An 18,216-nucleotide genomic window follows, 5' to 3' on the forward strand; every position below is an offset into this window, starting at 1 on the left:
TGAACAAGCACAAGAAGTAGTTTTCTGCCATGATGATAAATGTTATCTGTACAATCTTGGCAGTGCAATGTCAGTGGCTACTGTCAACTGTCTCCAGATCGGTGTTCAAATTCATTGTGCATTCAAAGTGAAACAGTGAATAAATAATCCATATACGCATACATATTCAGAGAATTGAACCATTAATGCGTGAAAAAGTGGCCTGGTCCGAAGTTAAGGGATATTTGGCACAAAAAAATAGGGCGATCACTAGCGATTATTTTGGTAATTGAGTAATGGGTTGATTATTTTGACTATTTTTTTTTTTTTTTTTTGTGGTGGTGGTGGTGGTGGTAATAAAAATACACCTAAGTGAACAATACATTAAAATACATATATGATAATGATAACTGATAATAATTGGTTCAAATAAAGTATCAAAAGCAAGTATTCATATGGGCATTATGTATTATAACAAATGCCTGCACCATTGGCCTGGTGATTGTTGTTGTTACACTTTACAGCTCAAAATCTTAAAATGTTATTAAAATGTCCAACTCATCTTTAATATTTGGCCTCTTCTTTATGATAGAAATGCTACAGCCACTGTGATTTCTTAACGTCCTCATGAAATCAAAATCAACCTTATTTACTTTGTTAGCTAACGTTACTGGTCTTAGGGTTCAAACAAAGAAAATTCTGTCATCATTTACTCACCCTTTAAACACGTTCACACTTCACAAAGACCCGCCCCCTTTAGTTACTGTTGCTATATCCGACAAGCCATGGCGCTCTCACACCACACACGTTATCTCGTAGAGAAAATACATCGCGGAGCAAAGAGGACACTGACAACACAACGACAGACAGGACAGAGCAAGTTACTTTTGATATGAAACAAAGTCTCAACTTTGAAATTGTCATCTTTTAAAGAAATTTAAACAATAAATACCGTTTTGTGACTCTTTATGTCGTGATCGCTGTAGCGATCAGTTAAAGCTGCTCGTGAACCGATTATCTCCTTCTAGTTCATTGAAAAGCATGAAATAAACATGATTGAACACTAAAAGAAATGTTATTTTGTACATAAACGTTTTGTACATACGTTTTTCCAAGTTCAAGTCCACCGACGTTAATCTACTAACTCGATTGACTGATTTGTCGGACAAAACGGCAGATTCGGCGATGTGATTGGTCAGATCGCCTGTCAATCAAACTTGCGGCGAAGGGTGAATTGCAGTAAATGCATTCATGCCGTATCTGAGGTGCAATAAATGGTCTCTAAATATATATAAACACCAATTCAAATGCAGCAGAAAAAGGGAAAAAAAGCATAGCCTAAAAGATAGGCTGTAATAATTTTTTCTTTTGGGGGTAATTTTTCAGGCAAATTTGATGTGCGATTAATTTGTGATTAATTAGATTAATTATTTGGCACATCATGTAATTAAGTAGAGTAAAAATTTGAATCGCTTGACAGCCCTAATTTATATCAGTTAACATTTATTTCAAGTAATGAAAATTATTTTTACATCATGGTTTTAGTTTTAATTTTAATTCTAGTTTTAGTTAATGATAATATCCCTGTTCTGCCTGTATGGTTCATGTACAGAGACAGCTGCTTGCCCCTGAAGGTGGGCGCTATAGATCCCCTCTTTCTCCTAGAGTCTGAGCAGGTTTTGGCTGGAAATGCAGCGAGGGTGAGAAAAAGGGTCAGTGCAGATGTAATTATGGGATAGATGGGCGGGGGCAGAAGTCGAGCAGAAGTCCATTGCTCAGCAGAATCGTGGCAAACAGCTCACTTGTCTTTCTGTGAACTCTGACCTCTGCCTGTCCCCCATCCCCCTCAGAACCTGCATGCGTTTTGCTGCATTGAAGGTGGAAAGAGCATGCAAGAAAATGCTGAAAATCCTTATTCTGCTAATAAAGCTGCAAGGCTTATTCTAACATATTTTACTTTTTTTGTAGGATTTAGACTACCTGAAATTATTTTTCCCCCCATAGTTATACCTGCAAGTTTTAGGGTTGGAATGTGATTATTTTCCATTTATGGTTATTGGCATAGAGTTATTTTTATAATTTATTAATTTGTGTCTGTGTGTGTGTGGTTCAGGTAAACCCATATGTTATCAGGACAAAATGTCCCCACCAGTGTTAATTTTTACAGCAAATGTTTATTTAGTTTTAGTCATAGTCTTTCGACCAAAATGCCATTTCTTTTGTCATATTTTAGTCACCTGAATTGTTTTTAGTTTTAGTCTCGTTTTAGTCGACTAAATCTTCAATAGATTTAGTCAAATAAAATCGAATGAGTTTAGTTCAATTGTAATGCATTAATTGAGCATTTAAGCATTACATAACGGACTGTTACTTGAATACATGTCAAAACTGACATTTTGACATAATTGTGTTTTTGACTGTTCAAGCACAAAAATACACGAAAGAGAGCTCAAATCACTTTTTTGTTTGTTTTTATAATGTTGTGTTTCTGTCTTAGTATATCAGGTTAAGCTAAAGTTTCAAATAAGTTTTATTTTTATTTCAGCTACATTTGTTTAATTTCAAGTAATTAATATTTATAATGGTTTTAGTTAACTATTATAACCCTGATCATTTACTGAATAATATGTGTCAAATATTGTTCTTAGTCTTTCCTCCTGACTGTGAATTAAATGGGAATGAAATTAAGTACAGTTTATTGTGTAACCAAAACGTATGTATGTATGTATGTATGTATGTATGTATGTATGTATGTATATATATATATATATATATATATATATATATATATATATATATATATATATATATATATATATATATATATACACACACACACACACACACACACACACACACACACACACACACACACACACACACACACACACACACACACACACACACACACACACACACACACACACACACACACATATATATATATATAAACTTAGAAGAAGAAAAGTTTTCTTTTATTTTTTGTTTTATCTTGGATGTCTTTATTTGTCACTGACCCTTTAATTAGGTTAAAAATATGATTTTGATTTGCAATGCTAATAAGCAAAATGTATGTGTTTGTTTCGTCAGTCGCTTCCGTTTCTTGGCAGTGAGATGTATTCAGCGTTAATAAGTATTAGAAGTTGTTTATTCAGGAGAGTTGGATGTGAGAATGACACTGTCAAGGCAAGTGTGAGGTTTGACAGAAGCTGATCTTCGACATGCGTGTGTGTGCGCGAGCTTTGCAGCTAGGGCTTGATATATACTGTATATGCAACCACAATTCGAGTAAAGTTGGGTCATTTTGTAAAATGCTATAAAATCAAGAATCTGATTTGTTAATACTCTTGAACCTTTATTAATTACTAATTTCCAGTGTTTTCTCTGGGCAAATTAAGTGTGTTTTGTAAATATAAACACATTTTGGTTTTGATGGCTGCTACACACTCCAAAAAATGTAAACAGAGGCAAAAGTGAAAAGGTTATAGAATATCCAAGTTGAACTCTTTTGAAACCGTTCGCAATTAGCAAAGATGGGTCATGGCTCATCATTTTGTGCCAAACATCAGGAGAGATTTGTCAAAAAAATTACATTTCTCAATGCAAGATTGCAAAATATTTAGGTCTCTCATCATGTACAATGCATAATGTTGTAAAAAGATTCAGAGAATCCAGAGAAAACTCAGTCCGTGTAGGCACGGCAGGAGCCCTTTGTTGAATGTGTGTGCACTTCGAGACTTTATATGGCTTTGCATGAGGAATCAAAATGCCACTGTGTTAAAAATAGCTACATGGGCTCGGGAGCACTTTGGAAAACCATTGTCACTTAAAACAGTTTGCCGCTGTATCAAGAAATGCAACTTGAATCTCTGTTACGCAAGGAGAAAGTGATACATCAGTTCTGTTCATAGATGGCACTCTGGGCACAAGCTCATCTCAGATGGTCCAAAAGACAGTGGAAATGTGTGCTTCGATCGGATGAGTCCACATTTCAGATGAAAGATGAAAGGGATCCCGACTTCCATCAACGACAGATACAAAAGCAAACATATCTGATGGTGTGTGGGTGTGGGGGTGCATCAGTGCAAATGGCATGGGTGGCTTGCATATGTGTGAAGGTACCATTGACGTTGAGGTGTGTATTGGAATTGTACAGAGACATACATCGCCATCAAGATTACTTCTTTCCTCTGAAGCAAGACAATGCCTGACATCATTCTACATGTGCTACATCAGAGTGGTTTCATAGACACTCTACACTGTAGAAGGGATGTACTTGACTGGCCTGCCTGCAGTCCAGATCTGTCTGTTATTGAAAATGTATGGCCCATCATAAAAAGGAGAACCATCACAATTGGTAAAACTAAAGAATATAGTTCTGATGTGCAGCAAAGGATTGAAAGTGGCTGTTAGAATATAGCTAAAACATTGAAAATTCAATTGTCCACCATCAGGGCAATAATTAAGAAGTTCCAATCAACTAAAGATGTTACAAATCTGCCCGGAAGAGGACGAGTGTCTATTGTCTTAATGCACACCGAGGAGGAAAGTTTAAGTGGACTCTTTACAGATCACAACTGGAGAATTACAGAAATCAGAGGGTCTAAATGTATCAACCAACACCTACAAGTTGTGTGGGAAGGATTCAAGAAAAATGCTCTGCTTTCACTCCAGCATATTCAAATGCCATACTCTCTACTGTAACTTCAAATGGAACTGAGTTCTATGGTCAGATGAAAATAAAAAAAGAACATTTTGGCAGCAAACCCACAAGCTGTGTTTGTTTTACACAGGGATAAAAAAGTACCCAATGCCTACAGTTATTGCTATATCTTAATGTTGCGGGCCTTTTTTTTGCTGGATGTCCTGGATCTTGTTCAGATTAGGGATGCGCCAATCCAATACTCAGTATCGGCATCGGCTCCGATTCTGCCATTATTTGCCGGATCGGGTAACGGTCAGACAGGACTGATCCTAATCCGATACTGTGCGTTTACTATTCTGTGTTGTTGTTAAGCACCAGTGCCCCACAAAAGGCACAAAAACATTATAAAGCATCATCAACTCTTCGGTTACGACAGTCAACACGATGAAACTCTCTCCAAGATGATTCAATATTCCTGTTATTATTCTTGATCTGTAGATAACGGTTTATGCTTTCGCATAAAATGACTTTATCTGGCTGGAGTTTATTGTTGTTTCTAAACCGTGTTACTTTCTACCGATGTCTGTTAGATCACAACACTGGACTAGAGATTGTATTGTTCTTCACATGCACGGTAACTGAAATTTAAAGAAAACGGTAACTGTTAAAAGAAAAGGCTTAATAAAATATTGCATAGATAGATACACTACACATCGATATATCTTCCCTTTGTGTTTTTAACTTTTCAATGTCCTCGGAGCGCTGCGCGCTGTGACTCAAACGCATCATCCTGCGCACGGGATGTGCATACGCGCTTTGTGCCACTCTGTATTGGAGCCCTTCGTATTATAATACTTTTGTGCAATGAAAGATTATTAATAGCCCTGCTTGTTCTTCCGTATCTATAATATGTTGCTGCCTCATTAAAAAGCTGCGCTATACATTTAAAATAAATGTCTTTTAATTTCTTAGTATATATAGGCCCTATTTATATAAATATATTTGTTTTGCATTAATTATTTTACAACAATGTGTAACTGGGTATATTTTTGTCATACATTGTGATTTATATATATTTTTTTATTTGTTGTTTTTCTTTATAATGAAATTGTCTGTATTTAGTAGATTGTGTTTAACACACAAAAGAGTGATTTTAAATTCAACACACTGAGGTATAGAAATTCTACATTGAATTTTTAAACAAAAATGCGCTGGTATCGGATCAGTATCGGCTGATACTCAGAATTGTTTATATCGGATCGTTTCTGAAAAAATTGTATTCGTGCCTCCCTAGTTCAGATACATGACATCATGGATTCTATTAAATACCAACAGGTGATAAATCAAAACCTGACTGCCTCTGCCAGAAATCATATAATGGGCCGTGGTTGGATCTTCCATCAGGACAATGATCCAATACAAACATCAAAATCAACACAAAAATGGGTCACTGAGCACAAATCTAAGGTTCTGCCATGGCCATCCCAGTCCCCTGACCTGAATCCTATAGAAAATTAGTGGGGTGAACTGAAGAGGTAGAGTGCATAAACATGGACACTGGGTATCTGACGGATCTGGAGAGATTCTGTAAGGTGGAATGGTCTGTGATCTCTTGTCAGGTGTTCTCCAAACTCATCAGGCATTATAGGAGGAGACTTTATAGAAGAAAAACATTCTATTCATCAAAAAATCCAAAAAAAAAAAAAAAACTGTTTCCACAAACAAAATTAAGCAGCACAACTGTTTTCAATATTAATAAGAAATGTTTCTTGAGCAGCAAATCAGCGCATTAGAATGATTTCTGAAGGATTGTGTGACACTGAAGACTATATTATTATACAGCTATATTATTTAATTATACACTGCCCGGTCAAAATAGTTACTTTTTGGATTTAAATAGGCAAATGCTTAAAAGATCAAGATATAAGATTGTGACCAAAAATGTATGCACCTCTTGATGGAAATAAATGTTATGATTTTACATTAAGGTGTACCAATTTGTGGTCAAGATCTTGTATTGAGTCCAGCACTCTGTAAAGTCTACTAATGATTTGTCATGCTCCCTCCCAACCATTCTTTCACAGTCTGAGCCTGTTGAATCTCGACATTGGCATCCTGGAATATGGCCATGATGTGTCTTCCTACATGGTTGAATAAGAAATGAGAAGCTACACACTCCATCAATTAGGCTTAGAAGAATTGTTGCCAAAGATATAATTATATATTGTGAATATTCAGTATATCACCCACAACCCTCAACCACAACCTGTCATGCATGTGATGGCCAAAGATTGCCAGCTTTGTCAGTAGGCGAATGAAGATGCCTATATTTCTGCAGGGACACGCAGTCATGCATGTTACACACTCTACCCATCAGTAGCACGTCCGTGTTGATTAAAGAGACACCCATAAATAAAGCTGCCGTTTCTCTTTAAACATAACACGCTCAGACATTGGGCTGACAGCTGAGTAATTACCTCATGCTTACATGACAGCGTCGAGCACATGATGGCATGGACGGAGAAATTCTTTACGGCTTTATTGGGGTGTTATGTCTTACGCCCGGCAGGCTGTCATCCATGAGCTGTGTCTACTGTCTGTGAGCAGGAAGAGAATAAGTGTTATTGTTGTGTCCGCCGAGCGTCTGTCATTTATTGTTTGGTCTCAATTTTACCAAAGAGATTATAATGATGCTTTAATTGTTTGTGATAGATGAATAGGGTGATGAACGTCAGGGTGGTGATTTATTGTGCTGTTTTTGTCCTGAACAGAGATGGTACATCGCCACATGCAGCAGTATGAGGTGGAGTATTTGCAGTTTGCCTTCCGCTGGATGAACAACCTGCTTATGAGAGAACTTCCTCTACGCTGCACCATTCGCCTGTGGGACACTTATCAGGTAAAAGAGAACCTCAACACTCATTATGCGATCAAGTACATAATAGTTATGCTACTTTTTCAAATGAAAATTGTCATAATTTACTCACATCTCACAACTCTAGCTTTATATGTCAAAATTGCAACTTGATTTTTTTGTATGTAACACAGGGTACGTTTACATGCACATGCCGATAACTCCCAAAAATCAGCTTTTTGGAATAAAACCCGGTTTGCATGTAAACCTTGCAACACAAGTAAACAGCATTTAGCTAATTTGTATTTAAAGATAGACATTAACCTTATTAGTATTCCTCAATGAATTCATTATACACAGTGTAACAAAAATTGTATAGGGTCGCTAAGGACCAGAGGTGTGTAACAGTGTAAGTATATATTTTCTTTGCACAAAAAATATTGCATTTTTGATGACTAAATAAGTGCAATTCACCTTTATTCTACAAGGTGGAAACGCCTGATACACAATGATGAAGTGACATTTCACTCATAGCTACCGCAGGCAGAAAATAAAATAATAAGAAGTATCATCTGCAAAACTTGAAATGGCTCAGCGATTGACTGCAGAGCAAGTACTGAACGCAATGAAATATTAGTGTCACTGTCACTTGGATCTGGTGAAGAAGCTTTCAGCGATCAAAACATTTAATTTTGAAGATGTTGAAAAAGATAGTTTTGAGAATATGTTTGAGATTGTGAATATGATCCAGATGCTGAATATACTGAGAAATGAGCTCTGACGAGGACAGTGATTGATGGTATTGTTGTGAATTTCCTTTTCCTCGTTTGAAGAAGAGACCAGGAGACGTTGGGATATCTTTAAAGCAGACGTTACTCGTTTATTGAGAATCGTGCTGTTCTTCGGCTGAGGTTCCAAGTCTCACTAAAGGAGTTGTACATTGTAATTTATCTACATTTCAGGGGGAGGGATTATACAGCAGGGGAGGAGACACTCTGAACAATACAATGCAAATGTTGTATAGGTAAAAGGACACACCCTACATAACTGTGTCACCCGTCCAGATTCAATCAGCATAACAGTGTCATTCAAATGCATAGATGCTAATCCAATCACTCAAGGGCTCCAAGAACCATTAAAGACAAATGGTGCTCATTTTATTTACAATGAAGAGAACAGGAACTGGCCGGGAAGATACAGGTTTTGGGAAACCCGCTCAGACAGAGTATCACCAATCCTAATCCCAATCAGCCAAACGATATTGTGTTCTGAGCTTGTTATGCTAAATGGTCAGGAAGTGCATAAAGACAAAATACTTAATGTCTCCAACCCATGGGCTGATTAACTTAATCATGTTAGAATGTAGTCAATCTTTACCTTAAACTGTACCACAATATATTTCAAACATTATTACATTTGTAATCTTACAGTATAAAACATCTGCTCAAACTGAACCCTTCCAAGCTTCCAAATTTTATTCCTGTAATTGTTACTCTAATATCAGTAGGGTTTTATATTATCGCAAACAGGTACAGATCCATCCATGTTAGATATAGATCCGGGTCGCTAAAGACCCGAATATGTATTAATGATTGGAGAGACATTCATGCCTTTAAGGGTTAATAAAGTAAGTTATTTCCCGTTACTGACATCAAAATGTAATCATTTGTATGTCTGATTCTGAGTATTCCATTTATGTCAGTTGTCAGGGCTCCAAACTAACTTTTTTCACTAGGAGCACTGTAGCCCCTTACTGAGAATGTTTAGGAGCACAAGCAGAACATTTAGGGGCATACCTTAGCCTCAACCTGCAACGCAGTTATTCACATTTCCCCGATTTTGACTTTATTGTTAACAAATGCCAGCCCATTCAGAAAAAAGGGTTCTTTGAAACTCCTGAAGCGTTTCCAGATAAGTGTGCCATAAGCATCAGACGTTCAACCAATGGCCCGTGGGCGTGACGTCTGAGGCTGAGACTACAGTTGCAATGACAGGATTTCATGAGAAGCAACTAGCAAGTAAACACAACTGTATTCCTTGTGCTTCTATAAAACTCTGACAGAAATGGACGTGGCAGCCACTTACATCACAGCTCCTGTGCAGATCAGTTTCTTTGTTACATTTTGAATTTTGCTTTCATCATTTGCAATGTTTCCAGTTACGTCTTTAGTGATTTTGCAACTGTTTACTAAGTCTTGTTGTCCAAAGAGGTGGCCTTAGAGGTTTTTGCAATAACAACAACAACAAACACACACAGCTGGTTTTGCAGCAAAATAATGAATTTGAATGAATTTGCTAAAGTGACACTTTTGAAAATAAGGCATTTCAATAACTGACTTATAACCTTTTCATTGCCATTAAAAGGAAATTACTGAACCTAAACATAGGACAAAAAATGCTAATTTAAAATAAAACATGTCAGACGGACTTAGAGGTTTTTGAATCAGATCTCTTCATATTTAGTCTTGTATAAGACGCAAATGCACTCTTATAATGATATATCACCATGACAGCAAGAGAATCTTTTACAGTCAGAATTAAAGACAATTTGTAATGCATCCACCTTATTATTTATCATTACTGAAATCAACCATGAAAATGTATCCGCTTCTATATATAATCTGACATTTTTGAAGGCAGTTGCTTCACATTTAGGTTTTCCTAGGAGTAGATGGCTAGATTTTTTAGCACCAAGCCATGAAAAGACCTAGAGCGGAAGAGAGGAAGAATCTTTAGCACAGCCAGGAACTTTGTCAGGTGTTACTGACATCTAACCCAACACTTTCACACTGCCATTTCTGAGTGAATGCAACGTTCCTGGCATTTCCGTTCACTCAGCTCAAAATAGTCTGAACATTATGCTTAATTCTTACTTTGAAAGAATTTCAAATTACTTTCTTGGTAATTGTGATAAGCCATTATAAGAATGTCTTTGTCTCTTAGTTGCATGCCCTATGCTTCATGTACACAAGAGACGCCTACTGTATTAAATGTCAGCTTCCTTTCATCGCTACAGCACAGAGGAAATGCTTTCAACAGCTGACCCTCCCTTTATTCTACTTCACTGATTTGGATTTTACACAGATTGTAATCATTTCCAATAGACATTTCACATGGTTTGTTTGCCTAGCTTTTACTCACTGGGGACGTGTCATTGGATTCTTTCCGACAACACCAGCCTCATCATTGATGCATGTTGATGTGTACGTTAGCGCGGAGGGCACCACAAAAACACTCTTGTTAGGCCAGTCACAAGTCAATAAGACTAGGATATTGCTTAACATGCACTATTGATCGTTTATTCCAATAGAGAGAGGCTGGTAGGTTGCAGAGAAAATATGGTACATTATAATGTTTTTTTAAGAAGTTTAACTTCCATCGATGGCTTATTTTCTTTGGTGAAGGTCTCAGTTTTGGTCAGGTTATGATTGCAGGCACCCTGAGTTGCTTTCCGATATTGATTTTGCCAGCTGAGCAAACAGTGAAAGCAAGGGCAAGAGGAGATAACTGCGGCAGGATTTGCAGCAGCAACCCATGATTATTTTAGCACTTTATTGATGCTTGAGGACACTTTTACTAATTTTTTTTCACAACAGTTTTCCACTGACTTACTGTTACTACATAACATAAAAATAAACATACCACACTGTCTTTGTTTACAACTATTACTCAGAATTTTGAGAATATAATGCATTGCTCAAAGTAATAGAATGGACAGTAGCTATGTTACCATCCAAATTTGCAAATTTAACTTCTACTCAGAATTTGAATATTGCATAAAACATTCGCAAATAAAGCAACATTTTCAAGAGAAGTCTTCAAGAGAACAAATTTGTCTCTTCCTGGGAAATTGGCACAAAATATCTGTAACAAAAATGGAATTTGCTACAATCAGGGAAGCCAGTGTGGCTCTTGTTCTGTACATCATAAATTACTTGCTCAGTGCGCAGCCGAAACAAATATACGTTGTCATATCGAGTGAGACCATTTCATGGAGGTAATTGTACCCAACCATTTAGATGAGGACGTTATAGTTTTCCCTCTTTTGCACTTCGATTTTAATTGCTAAAATGTGCACGGCGTTCATAACGGTGCAGAGCAGTGCGAGTGTTTTTAATCAATTCCTATGAAAGTTGAGCTTCCGTAGGAATGAACACAGTGTAATACCGTTAACACAGACTATCGCAGCAAGCCTGATAGACAGACTTTGTTTCAGGCATTTCAGAATGACCAAACCAACATTTCAGATGCTGTGCAATGAAATTGGTCCACTGGTTAGTCTAGTAATCCAATCACATCCTCTTTTGAGTCACAATATTTAATTTTTTTTTGCATTGTAGTTAATTTCTTATCAGATAAATATATATATCCATGAGTATATATATATATATATATATATATATATATAACGAATATGCTACTTTGTATGTTTCATATGGTTTTAGTTTATATAACCATTTCAAGAAAAGTGTAAATTTAATGACTCTAAAATGTATGGGATGATATTAGACTCAAAATGATTAATAAATGCACACAATTATCCATGAACTTGATAAATGTTGCAGACATGTTTTACTATCCACAAACAAATGCCTTTTAACTTGTGTGTGCAAAATACAGAATTACATGAATGTGCAGCGATTGGTACAAATAGAGACATAGTTGTGAATACAAAACTTCGATTTTGTATTAATGTAAGCCATCATTTTTGCATGCAACGAGTAAGATAAGCATTTATGGATCCGGTGCGCGCGGAACGGCCATGCATTCATTGACTCATTTGAGAGTCGATCCTATTTGATTCATTTAGATTTTGAGACTTTCATTTCGCCGGTTTGGCCTTGCACGATCCACACACACAGCTGTCTAAGAAAACCTGCTGCCACTAGATGGCAGTATTCTGCCAAAACAGACACTGGCACCGTGAGTGTTATTCTGCCTATAAGACGCTTTGTGTCCTCGCTCAACAGTAGCCAGGGCTAACGTTAAAAAGGTATTAATAACGCATAGGCTACTTTGTATAAGCAAGGAGATTAAATCAGGTTATGAACACAACATTGTTCATCACAACATTTTTCTCCCATAGAAAACCATTATAAAATGCTTAATATGCAATATAGTGCATGTTCAATAGAAGTGTAAAAATGTTACATCTTACACCTTGCATACATGTAAGTGTTCAAATCTTAATGATTATTTCCAAACAAATGTTTAAAAAAAACGTTTTTTCTTTTAAATGTCTTGAATCAGTAGGTTTTAACAGAGAAAACATGTATTTGTAAATTGTAATATTTCACAATATTACTGTATGTATTGTTATTGTTTTTTTTTTTTTTTAAATGCAGCATTAACAATTACAAACTTAAGTCAGCAAATTGAAACGTGGGGAAAAACGAAAACTTTTTTTTGTATTTACTTTTCCTTTTTTTATTAAAAAAAAATTATTTACTAATTGGTAGGATTGAAAACCCTAGAGGATTGTCAGGAATCAATTTATACTTGAAATAAAATTTATTTTATTTCAGACAGAAGTTAGAAAATAAGTGTCTGGAATTACTGTGCAGCATGTTAAACATCAGACCTTCTGCCCTCATCGGCTGAGGTGCCCCTCTTGCCCCTTTCCCTCCCTAACCCCCAGAGGATTCCCATAAAAGTGTTCTGTTCCGCTAAAAATCCGTCAACCCACTCCATTTTTTCCCTGTTGCTCCGCAACATCACTCACAGTGCGTGGCAGTGCCCACTCTCTGTGGAGACTACAGTTCCAGAATGTCGTCCCATTAGGTAGATTACAAAGTACAATCCACATTAGAGACAGTGGTTTATCCACAGAATTAGTCATTTGGTAGTTTGTTTTTGTATTTTTGTCGGTAATGTTTTGCTCCTGGTCTTCTATTAGTGCTAACAACTTGTGCAAAATATCCACGTTCTTGGAAGATAATTAATTGGCTAATCAAATTATTGTAGGCCTACCTGATCTGGTCTAATATAAATAACACCAAATTTGCTGTTGTCTCAGCACACTTTGTAGACAAAAAACAATGCCTTCACAAAAAGACAGTGAGAAAGTGAAAAGGGAGGCTATAGCCTATACAACATGGCAAATATGGATTCAAAGCTCCAGCATACCAGCAGGTAAATCGCCATATAGAATATTTAGCTGACAGTTTGTCACACTTTAACTCCTGTAAAGTATATTTCCCTTTATAATCAATTGTATGAGTTAAAAGTTTGTAGCCTACTATTTTCTGTTTGTTTTGATAAATAAAATAATTCATTATTGTTCAATAAATATTAAAATATCTTAATATAAAAATATATTTTAAAAGTACAAACTTTTTTTTTAAAGTAAAGATTCTGAAAGCATTGAATGAGATCCCATAATCATTTAATAAAGCTTTACAGTAATAACAAATACATACATTTGTATTATATGATATGATTATTATCATATTTTCAAATCTGATGGTTTCATTATAAATATGATATTATCTCTAAGGTGGACACCCAACTTGATATATGATTTTTACCATCTGAATCTAACCATGTCATGTCAACAAATGTAAAAGTCAGCCGCTGTTTATTATCTGTTTATATGTTAATTATTGTGCCTTTTACCCCAAATACCATATTTTTACATAATCTTCCGTTATTGAAAAACTGTTGCTTTATTTACTTTGAACAAAACTGAAAATCATTAACAAGACCTTTGCCTCAAAACATATTCAATGATTTTAACGACTCTCATTTGCTACATAAATCTACAACATTGTAAAAAACATTAAATACGAGATCAAATTAGTGCATAATCAACGTTTTTTGGAAGTAGTTATAACAACATGAATTGAATTAGCACTAAAGCCTAACAATTGTATTTGCAATGTGATTTTAAAAGGTTTGTTATTCACTCTTTACATTAAGATATACAGAAACCACTTACAGCGTCCCTTTTTTTGGTTTGGGCAACTGCCCTTCAAAATGTCTTTCCACGGCCCTGCCGTCTGGTCCATCTACTGAATTATTTATTTTTATTTTATTTTTTGCCAGCCCAAAATTACTTTGGTGGAAATGCATAAAATGGTGCGAGTTTGGGCTTTGGATCTGTGTTGGTGTAACAGGGCAGCATGAGTAGGCAAAAGCAAGAGAGAACTGACTGCTGGGGCAGGTCTTGATTTATCCAAACCTCCTCTTTCGGAAGCGTTGGCAGTTGATGCAAAAGTTTTGCAGGTTTTTAGCTCTCACTTAAAACCTTTGGATGACTTTCCTATATATTCAAACTGAGGGAGTCGATCAGTGTTATTCAAAGAGAAGTGAACCAAGCTCATCTGTCTTTGAAATGAAAGGTGATGTGTGCCCTTCTGAAGACTTCAAAATGTGACATTTCCAATGCGTAAACTGTGTGCATTGACCTGATAGTGCTATTGTGGTCATGGCGTCGTAGCCTACTGTTACCTCGGCCAAAATCCTTTCTCACGCTTCCATCAAATCACTGGGCCATTTCACTCATGTTTGGCCAGAAGCTATGAAAGCCGTGCTGTCAGGGCCGTGAGCTTGCTTGAAAGTGCTCGCTCAGAGAGAAGTGAACCCAGCTCAGTCGTCTTTGAACTCAGAGAGGGCCGTGGATGGAGGACTTCAGGAAGTTATGTTTTGTGTAGTGAATTGACTTCAGACGGAGGGTACTCATGGAAACTTTTTCTGAGCTTGTTAAAAAAGTTCTTGTCAAAGTAAAATTTAAAGGTGATATATGTAGTTGAAATAAAAGTATTTTCATCTACAAGTTTATTGCACATAAGCCATTGGTAGGCTGAGTTCATGAAGAAATGCAAACAATAGGAATGCGCAGTATCTCAAAAGGAAAATCCACTTTTGATGCTGTACATTAAAATGTTGTATTTAGAGCCTGACCAATATGGGTTTTGGGGGGCGGGGGTGATACCGATATTAGGGAGTCAAGAGCAGTGAGTGATTTTTCTTTTGTTATCTCGTCTATTATGAGAAAACGCTTCCCTACCATTGATGAGATTTTTCGGCTTTCCATGTTTTCACTGTTATACGGTAGGGTGTCGTAGCCTACTGTTACTATGAAAGCCATGCTGTCAGGGGCGTGAGCTTGCTTGAAAGTGCTCGCTCAGAGAGAAGTGAACCCAGCTCAGTCGTCTTTGAACTCAGAGAGGGCCGTGAACTTCAGGAAGTTGTGTTTTGTGTAGTGAATTGACTTCAGACGGAGGGTACTCATGGACACTTTTGCAAACAATAGGAATGCACAATATCTCAAAAGGAAAATCACTTTTGATGCTGTACATTAAAATGTTGTATTTAGAGCCTGACCAATATGGGTTTTTTGGGGGGTAGGGGGGCGCTATTACGCATTTCCTAAACGAGTACAGAATCTCCTGATCAAAACAGAGGCGAAGAAGAAGCAGAAACGAGCAATCTCATATAATCATATGCATATGTAAAATAACGCGATCATCAACATTAAATGTCATGTAAATCAAAACTGCCTAATGTTATTGAATTAAATATCGACCCAGGACGAGCTTTAGGACTGTGAAGCTTTAGGGGTGTTGATTGACTCGATCTACCCCATCTGGATGTAGTCTTTGACAAAAACACGATTTTCTTAGCTTTTTTATCGAAATGTTGCTTTTCGTCATGAAACCTTACCCCACATTCAAGTGTTGATAAAAAAAGTTTTGTTCTTTCTTTTGAGATATTGTAGGTTCAGATATTCTGTGGACCATGAAACTTGTGAAAATACCCAAAACGCTGGCGATGATTGGCAGATTTCATGTTTACATTCACTTACAACATAACCGACTATGTTTACGATGATACTCGACAAGACAGGCATTTTGACATAATTTTTGTGTGAATCGCGTTCATATATATGGCATATATGCTGATGCCGATATATCTAAGCCAGGCTCATATCGGCCGATAAAATCGGCAGACCGATAAATCGGTTTGGCTCTAGCTGTATTTCTTAAATGATCTTGTGGCATTTACGATTATTTAATTTTAGTTTTGAGAGGTTTTTTTTTCTATTTATTTAGACAAAATAGAATTTGGTAATTTATCGGTTATCGGACATGATCTTGAATGATCTTATCACCATTATTTTAATATTTGTCCATCCATAGTAAATACTGTGCCTCTGTGGTGATTTAGTAACATTCAACCATTGGGGGCAGGACTCCTGAGCAATGGAAGATGGGGATAGACATAGAGATAGATGGCTATAGGATAGTTGAAATGTTTGGGAAACCTGTTTGGAAATCGGCCTTATTCATTAAAACATGCAGAACCAATTTGTCGTTTGTAAAACTATTCTGAGGTAAATTGTTGCATTATACATGAAGAGATACATGTATAATTGCTCTCTATTTTCTCAATTTACTCAAATTCATTTTTATATTTCATGAAACATTTTTTCTTTTTCCTTTTTTAACTTTGCGATTCCTTTTGATGCTGCTAGTGGTTAAAATTACCTTTCTGAAATAATGTGTCCAAAAGTTCTAAAGCAGTGTAACTGATACACTTTCTTCATACTTCGTTTTAAATATTCAGTAAAACATATTTTATTGAACACTTTACTGCTCTTTTCTGCTCAAGTGAAGTTTCAGAGATTGGAAATTTAAAGTTATTCTTATTCTCTGTTTTGCCAAGTGCTCGATTTTGGACCCTAGTGTGAATTCCTCAACAGAGGCCAGGAATAGAATGTAATTCATCCCATGCATTTTTAATGCATAACCAAATAGTCTGAAAATGACTGCTCGAACTCTCTCCCTCTCTCTCCGACTCTGACAATCTGTGTCATACTAACTCACCTTAAAGATCTTGATGGCCTGAATTAGCCAAGTCTGAATGATGAATATTTCATGGGCTTTTGAAAACAGAAAGAGTACCTTCCCTTGTATCTCTCAGGGAGATGGTTTCTGTGCCATTCACTGTGCATTGTGAGTTTTTCTTGATCTGTGCTGCTTGTCATCACACTTCTGCTTTACACGCTGACTCATGTTCTTCAGAGCATTTTTTTTCTCTTACCCTCCACAGCTCCCTAAGAAAACCTCTACACAGTAAACAAAAATCCTCTGTAGTGCAGTGAGCAGTGCATCAAAGCTCATGGTCTCTGCAACTGCCCAGTTTACGCTCAATCGGTCCGCATGTAAAACTTTAGATAATGCTCTGGATTGTTCGTTCATTTTTCTTGGCATATTATAAACCTTTTGAGTGTGTTGTATATAATTCTGGGGGAATTTTACAGTAATTCTCTTTGAATGCATGGGCGTTAGACTACATGAATGGGGGGGGAAAAGCTTGGAAAGATTGTCACTCAAAAATTGATAGGAAATTTCACAAATTATTGCAAAAAAACGTCAAGTAACACATTGACTTAAACGTGAATTGTTGAAGTAGAAAGACTGAAATAGTATTTTCTTTTAAAATATACTCCAATAATCTTTGTAGAAATGATTTTCAAAGTTGTAAATAAAACAGTGTACACTACATTGTGCTTATAAAATCTCAAAAACTCTGGTTTCCCAATTATGTTTATGGTACGTTTCCTAGAAGTTTCCTTTGAGTATGTAATAAACAACTTTTGTTTATAAAACTACTAAGGCACACAGAAAGCTTTTTCAGAATGCACAACATTATTCACTGGCAGAGAACATTTCCGATTGGCTAAAAAAAGAAGTGTGGGCCGCTCCCCTGACTCTTCCTGCTGTTTACAGAGCCT

At 36.4% G+C, this 18,216-nt stretch overlaps 1 protein-coding gene across 3 annotated transcripts in view; it reads left to right on the forward strand.

The window, feature by feature from the left end:
* tbc1d22a (TBC1 domain family, member 22a) overlaps positions 1–18,216 on the forward strand; it is a 190,682-nt gene that overhangs the window by 122,422 nt on the left and 50,044 nt on the right. For all 3 annotated transcript variants that reach the window (XM_079817527.1, XM_079817529.1, XM_079817528.1), the window contains one exon: positions 7,396–7,523. In XM_079817527.1, coding sequence (XP_079673653.1) covers positions 7,396–7,523 — 128 coding nt within the window. The remainder of the gene's footprint in view (positions 1–7,395; positions 7,524–18,216) is intronic.

Source organism: Gobio gobio (genome assembly GCF_949357685.1).
Source record: "Gobio gobio genome assembly, chromosome: 5".
Taxonomy (NCBI): Eukaryota; Metazoa; Chordata; class Actinopteri; order Cypriniformes; family Gobionidae; genus Gobio; species Gobio gobio.